Consider the following 10,786-nt stretch of genomic DNA (forward strand, 5'->3'; position numbering starts at 1 on the left):
TGACTTCGCATACACCCCTCTGACACTCATTCTGTATCACACACACACACACACACACACACACACACACACACACACACACACACACACACACACACACTCAGAAAGTGAATGTAAATATTTGACTTAATATTGATTGAGGTTAATATATATACTAAACTATATATATATAAGCCTCTAATATACACTTACATGGTGGTGGGAGGTTATATATTTTCATTATATATTTAATGAAAATTCAGTGCCAAAATATAATGTTAAATAATTTAATGTCTCTAAGTGTTTCATCTGTTGTTGCAATACTGTTTACAAAAGCAGTTTATTTTATTCTTCGCTGTTTCTGGAGTGCACCGTCACCCAGTGTCACATGACATGTAAGACTAGGTGAGGACATGAATGTCATTATGCTTAGAGCATGCACTGATTGTAAATGATATTGCTTCTGCTCAAATCTTGCCATTATCATTATAGTTATCGACAGTTATCTTTGTTATCAGATTTGATGTTGTATGCACTATGTTGATGAAAAATTACAAACTTGGCTGCTTGCTGTGATGCATTATGTATTTATTTACAACTGATTGTTTGAACAGTGAATGTTTTCTCATTCACTGTGCCAAATGGAGGATCCTGGAGACTGTTGCTTTGTAGATTTAATTATTCTCTTTTCATCAGTAGCATTTCTTTGCTTCATATATGAATACACTCTTTTGAAGGCGGTAAATTATTTGCTGAAATGGAAATAAAGTCTCTGTTGAATGGTGTAAAACGTGTGAGAAATTGGCTTTTATTGGTCACTGCTATACCAATCTGTGCATGCAAAGAACATGCACCATACTGATACATCAAATCCAAAACATATCGGAGAGTGGGAAAGTTATTTTGTTTTAGAGATCATTTTGAACTTGTATGGCCTTTTTCTCATAGCTAAAAGGCTAAGGGCTAGTAAATAATAATTAAGAAAATACATATCTGTATTATTCCCACTGAAGAATGTGGAGCTGTGTTCTCTACAAGGGAAGGGTCGAGTTATCCAGATATTTTATACTATATTTAGAAATAAATACTCTGTTATAAATACATTTTTTGGTTGTTGTTTTTTACTTAAATAAAAATACTAAAGAATGATCAAAGAAATGAATTATAGTTGAGTAAAACAAATGCAAATGTTTAACTCTAAAATGTAGTGGAGTAACATAATCATGTTGTGGAAAAACTAAGGTAATCGTTTTCTTTTGGTTCAGTTTGACTACATTGTTTTGAAAGTCTTTACCGGAAGTTGTAGAATGTTCTCATGTCTGCATTGACGCTAACTTTATAAATGTATTATTCCATTATGACCACTAGAGGGCGGTAAACACGGATGACTATACTTTCAAGCAACTGTCATTCCGCTTGACACTAAATCCTCAAGGCAAGAATAGACTAATCACCACATTAGAAAAGTATTGAAAATTTTAATTGTTGTTGTTTGCAATAATAACAGTATAACATTTGTTTTTTATTATTTAGAAAAAAGGATTATAGGGATATTAGTCTGCGTTAGCCATAGCTGTAGTTCCGCCCTGTGACCACGGGAGGGAAGTATCGACTAGTGATTATAAATACACTACACTCTTCATGGAACAGTCACTAACGAGCGAATGATACATGTTGTTGTTTTATATCTGGTATATAATTTAGATTGCATACTTTGAGGAACCTATGACCCAAGTTGTTCATTGCACAACTACACTGTAGCTATGTATTATGACATGTGAACCTTTGAACCTTCCCAGTTTATCACAATTTCCAAGTGGTGGCGCTAAATCACGTGACACGTTGTTTACCTCACACAAAGGTGCAGTAGAAGAAGAACAGCGGAACAAGAAGATGTGCGAGTTTCGTTTCCGAGTGACCTAGTTAGCTTCTGCTATTAGCATCAGTTATTATTCTTTATGTCTAACAATGGGATTGTCCGTTCTTAATGTAGCAGCTAGCTTTGTTTGATACCCAGTCTCTGATTGTTCAGACAAGAAGCGAAACAAAACATAGGAGGATTTCTATCTTGAAGCTTGGCTAAAGGGGATAGCCGTTGTTAGCCTCTTTTATTTAGATATTGCGATTAAAATGTGTTGTCAAACGATAGCTGTGTTGTAAATTCACTGTGTGTGGTTAGGGTTAGCTGGCTAGCTGGTTATCGATTGCTGGCTGATCAACGCTTGGCTATCTTCGTTAAGCTAGGTTCACTCCTGCAGCTCCCTTGGATGTTCACTGTGGTAAGTACCATTTATTATAAGATAATACTTTTACTACATTGATTGGTACGCATAAATCATTTCCACAACTAACTACATATCCATCCTTTTTTACCTATTGGTACTTGTGGTTGTAGCTTAGTTGTTGCTTTACACAATTGTGATGTAATACAATGTCAATATCTTTCTCTAGTATATTTCCATATATTTATGTTGCCTAGTGAGCTTGTCTATTGAAGAGAATTCACATGTATTCACTCTTTTTTTTTACATTGTGTATTATTTAGATACTATTGTGATATATGTCTGTTCAACTGGGAATTTGTGTTATATTGGTATCTTATTCTACCTTTAAAATATTTTTAAACTCGTGTGTTGTATGTACTGCTGTGACAAAAAATAATGTCCCAATTTGTGATGAATAAAGTGTCTTTCTATCTAATATTATATTATTAAATACCTCACTTTACTGTTAACTATGGTCAGCTGTAACAGTAGACGTCTGTTGACAGTCAAGGTGCATGCACATATGTGGGACACATTATTATAATGAAGAATAACAAGTGTTTTGAAGCAGCACTTCCTGTATCCCACTGAGAATATCACTTTGTACATTAGGAGTTTGTTATAAGTTTGTTTAAAACTACATCTTTTGCATTTAGTACCCATTTACGGTATTTTTTTCAACATTGTAGTTTGTTCAATAAGTAAAAAACGACATTATTAATAGTACAAGACACGCAATGGGTGTGGTTTTTTATGAATATTGGTTATTATTAGGTTTATTGTCCTTTTTGATTTTCACAATAGCAAAGGAAATATTGTCAACGCTTCATTTCTTGCTTCAATTTTATTTATAGGACTTTTTTCAGCGTTCAATTGCCTTATTTTACAGTGGGCCTTTTTACCAATTGTTTGCTTCAATTTCACTAAGCAATTTAAATACTTCATGCTGAATGCTGTATATCCTGCTTTTGTGATACAAGAAAAAGGATCATGTCATCGTCCAGTTGACAACAATCGAGTGCTTCAGATTCAGTCATTATATTCATGGTTTACAAACACAGCTCTCAACTAGGATACAACTGAAATAGAATCTATGCACTCTAATGTTAATAATTAAACATTTGTCACTTCTTCTAGTCCAAATGTTCACTAACAAGCCATTATATCCTTCTGTGTTGCAGTCAGGAAGTGACTCTCCGGCCCCATGTCTGCTGAGGCTTCAGTAGGCAGTCATGCTGCTGACTCGGCCCAGTCTGCTAATTCCCAGCCTGCCTTCCACAACTCGGATGAGCTCAGAAATCGAGGTCTGCTCGGGAGCAAGTATGTCAAATTAAATGTGGGTGGCTCCCTGCATTATACAACTGTCCAGACGTTAAGCAAGGAAGACAGTCTGCTGCGGAGCATATGCAATGGAGGAACAGAAGTTTCCATAGACTCAGAAGGTAAGTGGTTGTGTCTGGTAGACACTAAACGCTTCGACTGGATCCATTTGTTATGCTGTAATGTCTTGAAGCATGTGCCACTGATGTCAGCATTTTTAGTATGGATCTATTTTGACTTAATAGTTGTTTCAGATGCTCTGTTTTGAATTGATATACATACAAGTACTAACTTAATTCTAACATGAGTAGAACCTTACAGTTTTAGCATACATTGAAATATAAAATCAAATGTTCTGCAGTGGAGGGCAATTATACAACTCGTGATCTTCGGCAGCGATTCTAAGGGGCGGTGGTCAACCAGCTGATCAGTCTCATATATCTGTTTGATTTCTTTTCTCTTTGTGTATTTCCATATCATAGTTAATGTCGTGCACAGAGAGTAACGTCACAGCCACACACACACACACACACACACCATCAACCTTTGTGTGGAAGTTCTTAAGTAGAGGAAGTCATACAGCTCTGTAACACCTGCTAGGTAAAAACATGCAGATGGTGTGGCTTGATGCAGTTATCCAATATTCAATGTTTTATTACGAACATGAGTTTCGAATTCCCATTAAAGCAAAGTAACAGTTTGGCCAGCCAATTCTAAAAAGTAATGTTAATCGGCCAGGCAAATTGAGGTAGGTGCATCTTTAGCTTTTCAAACGTCAAAAATACTGTACTGAGATCTTTAGACAAGGAGTTTGACTCTCACACGCTGACTTTTACTACCAACTTTATCTGGCGTGGTCATGGTGTAACCGACACGATCAGTAGTATCAGAAAGGTGTCTTTGTTGGCTGTTTCCCCTTTTTTTTAGAGAACCAAAGTTGGCTGAAAAATACAAATGACTCAAAACTATTTTCCTGCTGTCCCAGGTTGGGTCATTTTGGATAGGTGTGGCCGACATTTTGGACTGGTTCTGAACTTCCTGCGGGACGGCTCAGTCCCACTTCCAGAGGATCACAAAGAACTGGATGAGGTTCTGAAGGAGGCGCAGTACTATCGGGTCCAGGGACTCGCGCAGCTCTGCATCAGTGCCATGCAGGTAAGCAGCTACTTTTGAGAATAAACAACAAACTAATACTTGCATATTTTCAGGGGGGATTTAAAATGTGGGGTTTCTCGTTATTTCTGAGGTTAAATTGACTTTAATATTAACTTTAACAAGTGTGTTAGTTAGATTGAATGTTTTTTTTAAATCTACTTTCTTTCTTTGCCTTCAGAAACAAAAGGATGTTTTTGAAACAGTGTGTCGCATCCCCATGATCACCTCAGCCAAAGAAGAACAGAAAATAATGGCTTCGTGTAGAAAGGTAAATAACTTTTTGTCTCAACTAAATGACAAAGGTGTGATTTATTATGTTTGGAGAGTACACAGTTTTCAAAAACCTTGTTCCCCATATACTACTGCTTTATGAGTATTTATACCTGTTTCTTTTCTCTACAGCCGGTAGTCAAATTGCAGAACAACAGAGGGAACAACAAATACTCTTACACCAGGTAAACTTCAAAGCTGACCGTGCACGTTTCTTTAGAGAGTAGAAAAACAATTTCATACGCCACATTTTTTTCCAAGCTTAATCCCAGTTCACTTGACATGAATTAATGCATCTTTTCCGTTTAAACTAACGTGCTCTTTCTCTCTCCCCTTTGTCCAGCAACTCTGATGATAACCTGCTGAAGAATATTGAACTCTTTGACAAACTGGTGCTCCGGTTTAATGGCCGCGTCCTGTTTGTCAAAGATGTGCTTGGGGATGAGATCTGCTGCTGGTCTTTCTACGGAGAAGGCCGCAAGATCGCTGAAGTGTGCTGCACGTCCATCGTCTATGCCACAGAGAAGAAGCAGACCAAAGTAAGTCATGTCTAGTTTGTACAACATGTCATTAAAGCAGTAATGACATGACACCCTTCTAAGGTAAATATTAATACATGATTAAAACACAAGAGCAAGTTCCCCCCTTTTTCCAGTCTTTAAGCTAACCTAACTTTCTGTAGCTCTATATTTTAACTGGAAGAAAGCGAATAAGTTCATCTTCCAACATGTTGAGCTAATGTATGTCTTAAACCTCTTATTGAAAAACAGAAGATAACTTAATTATTTATATTCTACTATAATGGTGAATGTAACTGCAGGAAATGTATTTTACTAATTCAAATGCCAGGTCTGAAACTGAATTGATTCTTTCTAGGTTGAGTTTCCTGAGGCCCGAATCTTTGAAGAAACCCTCAATATCCTCATCTATGAGAATGGCAGAGGGTCTGGACCAGGGGGGTTGCACCTTTTAGACGCCAGAGGCTCGGGGGCCTCACTGGACGAAGAGGGGGCTACCGGAGGCGAAAGGCGAGTTAGACGGATCCACGTAAGGAGGCATATAATGCATGACGAAAGAGGGCCCGGTCAACAAACTGTGTATAAGGACTAATAATGTGAAAGCATACTGCACGGAAGAGCGACTTCATGTATGTTCATTTATTTTCTTCTCCAATGCTAGAATGAAAGAGACGTCCTTGATAATAGCAATAGCTCAGTAGGTAGATATTTCCTTAAATGTCTTGAGACGTCACTGCACAGACATGTAGGAGTCGATGACTGATGTGGAACAGAAGAGACGTTTTGCTTCTGTTTACAAGAAAACAAAATGTGTACATAATTTAAATAGGAAATGTGTAAATGTACCTGGGATGTGAAACTGGCATAAATATTTCTTGGCAAATGTTAAAGGACATACTATGCAGGATTTGTCGGCTATTTGTAAACACATAGCATAAAAGTTGAACAGAGCTAAAAAAATAAATAAAAAATAGTGCAACGGTGGTCGAGTGAGTTAAAGAGTGACGAGTCAAGCAGACCAACCACAGTGGAGAGAGACAGGAAATCTAGCCTCTACCTTATTTATTTTGAAGTCCTGTGCACTGTTTTTGGTTGGGGGCTGGCCACTTCTTCCTAAAGGAAAATCTAATAAGAAAAATAGTTCCAGACACCACCTAAAGTGGAACATAAATGATGATAGAGAGATTCTTTGGGTATGAGTCTATACATTGTTGTTATGGAAATCCTGCATAGTATACCTTTCTTAAGGAACCTCCTGCGAGTAACTGAATGGGCCTAAAAACCCGACTCTCACCTCACCTGTGGGTGTTAATAATGTGCACTGGCACCCTCCTTTGTGTTTGGCTTATAGGAATTACTGTAAGTCAGTTTATTCAGGTTGTGAAACATCTTTCATTCGTTGGACTGATATGCAGCCTGACAGCGATGATATTCTAACACTGGAATAAAACTGAGTAGCCATTTTTAGGGAGGTTGTCTATAAATGAGATTGTTGAGCAGCTCCATTTTCTTTATTTAAATTATTACTGCTGTTGCTTCAAGATGTTTTATTAATTTATGAACCTAATTTATTGTTTGGTATTTAACTTTTTGTATTGTATGCAATCTTTGTGTTAACTAGTGCTGAAGTGAGTTTAATTTTTGAAATGATACAATGCACTCGATAGCACACACCAGATTTTGAATTGACACCTGTAAATGACTAATGTTTCAAGAAGAACCGTGACCATTTCCTTGAGAACTCATTTTGTTCTGAGCCAAGACCTTTCACTTTATGTCTTATACCAAACCACTGAAATTTGCTCAAAATAATTGGCCATAGAGTGATGATAAATGCAATTATTACTGGGTTGTATTTGAATTTAACCTTCATGGAGGTGATACATATTTAATTTCTGATATCCACCAGTATCTTGTGCACACCTAATCACCCTGAAAACAAAACATTGAATGAGAGCAATATATATCTCTCTTAATAAAGTACCCTAAGAATACCCTAAAATATGCACTAATATGACTTCCGTCCTATAGTGGTCATGAGAATGTTCTGAATAAATTATTTGTGAAATCCAGCTTCAGCTTCTTGGTCTTATTGTTCTCTATTTCCTAAAGTGTATAAAAAAGAAAAGGACTCAAACACTTACAGAAAACAAGTAAAAAGTGTGTTTGGTTTTATTTTGCCATGTTATATTTTGGGACCTAGACAATTGCAATTGTCATATTGTTTTTTGTGATTCAACCACACTTGGGGAGCCTTAATAAATTACCGCTCGAACTACAAAACCAATGTAACTTTCAGTGTGTCTTTATTGAATCATCTAACTAGCTTCCATATCATCTATTTACTATATACATTAGTTTTAGAAAAATCACACACCTTATCATGTTACCTTATTACTCCAAACAAATACAGCATTGTATTACCACCTATACACGTAGGATGGATTTATTGAATTGTAGTGCCTTTTCATTTTGTGAAAACATAGCTCCTAAAAATATGTGACATAATTATATCAAATCAACACAAGAAACATAAGACACTTATAGGGTTTAAGTGCTTTTTCTATTCTTTATGAATATTTTAATGAAAATAAAGGAGCTTTATTATTATTTAGCACATAAAAAAGCAGTTAAAATAACATTGGTGTTGGTTTTGTGTTCAACCAGTATGAATTTGAAAACCTGAGTAAGAGCAAGGACCCGGAAGTGAGCTAACCGTTCTCTGACAGCCAACAGTCTGAGAAAATTAGTAGAAAGATCCAAAGTTAATGTCTTTAGAATATACAACCTAAGAAACTTCACAGCTGTCATGTTAAGGCTTTCTAAGTAGACAAATAAGTGCTTCAAATTCATTTCTAGAAGAAAAAAAAGCGCAAGTTTGTATTTGTGTGTATATGTGTTGTATTTTGAAAACCCGCTGGTCTGACGTCACTTCCTGTCAAGTCCTAGGGCCCGCAACCGCCAAAAAGGACCGAACATAGTCAGACATGGATGTGACAGAGAAAGCGAAAACAGGTATCCGCAGGTTTGTGTGTGATCAACTGCGTGATGAGCCAGACCTCAGGTACAGTTAAACAGTTCAACAACGTTTTAATGTAGTGCTGTTACTTTTTACTGACAATAAGTTTACTGGCCTTTGTGCTTTGACTGTTTGTGTGTGTTGCTAACTTTGGTCCACATGCTGTCAGCAGGAATACACACAGGCAAACACTTGTTTGAAAATGTTTTTTTATAAATGCTGTAGTGTAACTTTAATGCGCCAATGAACTTACCATTAAGATACGATATACGATACGATATTGCTTTATTTGTCAGATCAAGTCTGAAATTTGACTTGCGTCACAGCAGCTCCATGTCCAACATCAACAGACAAGTATCCAGACACAATACATGAAACACAAACATCAAACATTTAACATAATATCACAATCAGTGGGAGAAAACATGCTCAAAGAGCCTTCAGCATGACTCATGATGTTATGGTTTTCACCCAAACAAAATGCGGGAATCAGCCTACTTTGGCGTTTATGTATGTAACGTTATCAGTTGCACACCTTTTGGTTGAAAGTGGTAACTTTTAGTGAAACGAGGGATGCCATTTTTTGGAAAACAGTATGTCCATTTATCCAAAATACTCATACATACAGCACCTCACAATTGATTGCCTGCAAAAACCTGTGACTCGTTCAAAAATACTCTAATTGTATTTAAATGATTGAAAGTCAATACTTACCTGAGAACCAGGCATTCATTTATCAATGCATTAATTCATAATTCGACTTGTTGTGGCTCTTTGTTTGTAAATTACTAAACCATTTCCTTTTTAATATTGTGTTTGGATAATGAATACAAATACAGCATATACCACATGTTACCGTCTAACATTTTGAAATGTACTTTCAAACAATCTACATGAAAAACTACTATTACTCCACTGTACGAATACTATTAAAAGTAGTGCCAACAAAATTACATACTCCCAGTTTCTAGAACTGAATAAAGTTGTCCATGTAATTTGGTAAATGAAGGTAAGCTACGGTATTTTGTGTCTAATCTATGAGCTGAAATTGGATATCCCATACTATCATAATAGCAGCTGTGATTTTCAGCAATCTGAATTCCCTCCTTTCCAACGTAGCTGTGTCACCTTTTAGGCTTTGCATTAAAGTGTCTCTTCAGTATTTGAAGTCTTTATCTGTTTAAAATGTCATTTAGTGTAATGTGGGTTTTGTTTATTGTCTTCAGGTATATTCCCTAAGCTGTGTTCAAAAACAAAAGCTCAAGTTAATTATGTTGCTTACTATAAATGACCTTACACATCATGAAGTAATCTTTCTATTGTTTTATTTTTCCAGCACACTAACCTTAAGAATATTGAAAAAGCGATACCTGGAACGTGCGCAATGTGACTCATTAAGTCCAGAGGTCAAACTTTTCATAAAGCGGGTGGTTGAAGAGGAACTAATCAAAATGCAGGTATATGAATTACTCTTTAGCAAAGCTTACATTTTCAGTGAACTGTAGCTTTTGTATTCATCAGCCCAGTTTCATATTAACTGCTAGGAAAATGATGAAAACGATAGTGAGCTGGAAACCAAGAAGTCCCAAAACAAAAGGAAGAGAGATGCTGAAAATGATGAGGTGTTGAGTGGGGGGGAAGACGAAGATGTATCCAAAGCAAAAAAGCCCCGTCGTCGATCGAGCCCATCCTCGGGTAGGTTTAAATGCTTTCTTTGTTTGACGTGTTTAGATTCTTCAAGTATTTATTAATTATAGCATGTTGTTCTTTTAATTACTCAACGGAAAATGCCCTGAACCAAAATTAACAGCTGGACTCGGGCGTCAAATAATCATTAATTTCATAAATGATTTGGTATGAGAAGGTTTGTTGTCTGTGGTGATGTAATCAGCGGTCTTCTTTTGTCCTTGAAAAAACTCTATAGATATACAGGATAAAGTAAAAGAAAGAAATGCAGAATCTCCTAATTATCCAAAAGTTGGAAACAATAATGTTTGACATTTGAGTTTAGAAAATGTCAAACATCGATAACTTGCAACTCTTAAGAAGAATAAATAACTGTCTTAAAACCACATTTTTGTTTGTTAGCCATATCAACAAAGTCAATCTGATCATCTCACTCACTCTGCACCTATGTTAACTTAAAGGGGACCTATCATGCAAAATGTACCTTTTTTTCTTTTATACATAAATATGTGTCCCCGGTGTGTCGGGGAACTCACGCAGCGTCAGAAAATAGAACCCTCTCTCTTTTCATCCGT

General features: G+C 36.4%; 2 protein-coding genes across 2 annotated transcripts in view; both read left to right on the forward strand.

Moving 5' to 3' along the window:
* The first annotated feature begins 1,856 nt into the window (after positions 1-1,856).
* On the forward strand, positions 1,857-7,578 carry kctd13 (potassium channel tetramerization domain containing 13). Its single transcript, XM_010770926.1, has 7 exons — positions 1,857-2,258; positions 3,425-3,685; positions 4,549-4,718; positions 4,897-4,986; positions 5,121-5,173; positions 5,332-5,527; positions 5,865-7,578. The coding sequence occupies exons 2-7, from the start codon at positions 3,448-3,450 to the stop codon at positions 6,096-6,098; spliced, it is 981 nt and encodes a 326-aa protein (XP_010769228.1). The 5' UTR covers positions 1,857-2,258; positions 3,425-3,447; the 3' UTR covers positions 6,099-7,578.
* An 859-nt stretch (positions 7,579-8,437) lies between these two features.
* The window catches only part of hirip3 (HIRA interacting protein 3), a 6,098-nt gene continuing 3,749 nt past the window's right edge, over positions 8,438-10,786 (forward strand). Inside the window, exons 1-3 of the mRNA XM_010770927.1 lie at positions 8,438-8,570; positions 9,862-9,982; positions 10,070-10,220. Coding sequence (XP_010769229.1) covers positions 8,494-8,570; positions 9,862-9,982; positions 10,070-10,220 — 349 coding nt within the window. The 5' untranslated portion in view covers positions 8,438-8,493. The remainder of the gene's footprint in view (positions 8,571-9,861; positions 9,983-10,069; positions 10,221-10,786) is intronic.

This window comes from Notothenia coriiceps, unplaced genomic scaffold (genome assembly GCF_000735185.1).
Source record: "Notothenia coriiceps isolate Sejong01 unplaced genomic scaffold, NC01 NC01_scaffold00009379, whole genome shotgun sequence".
Lineage (NCBI taxonomy): Eukaryota > Metazoa > Chordata > Actinopteri > Perciformes > Nototheniidae > Notothenia > Notothenia coriiceps.

What these genes read in the sequence shown, in the direction of transcription:
- kctd13 (XM_010770926.1), top strand. Translation starts at nt 3,448, where the DNA reads ATGTCTGCTGAGGCTTCAGTAGGCAGTCATGCTGCTGACTCGGCCCAG. An exon ending in TCTGCATCAGTGCCATGCAG is followed by an intron (nt 4,719 to 4,896) that starts GTAAGCAGCTAC and finishes CTTTGCCTTCAG; the next exon opens with AAACAAAAGGATGTTTTTGA. An exon ending in AACAAATACTCTTACACCAG is followed by an intron (nt 5,174 to 5,331) that starts GTAAACTTCAAA and finishes CCCTTTGTCCAG; the next exon opens with CAACTCTGATGATAACCTGC.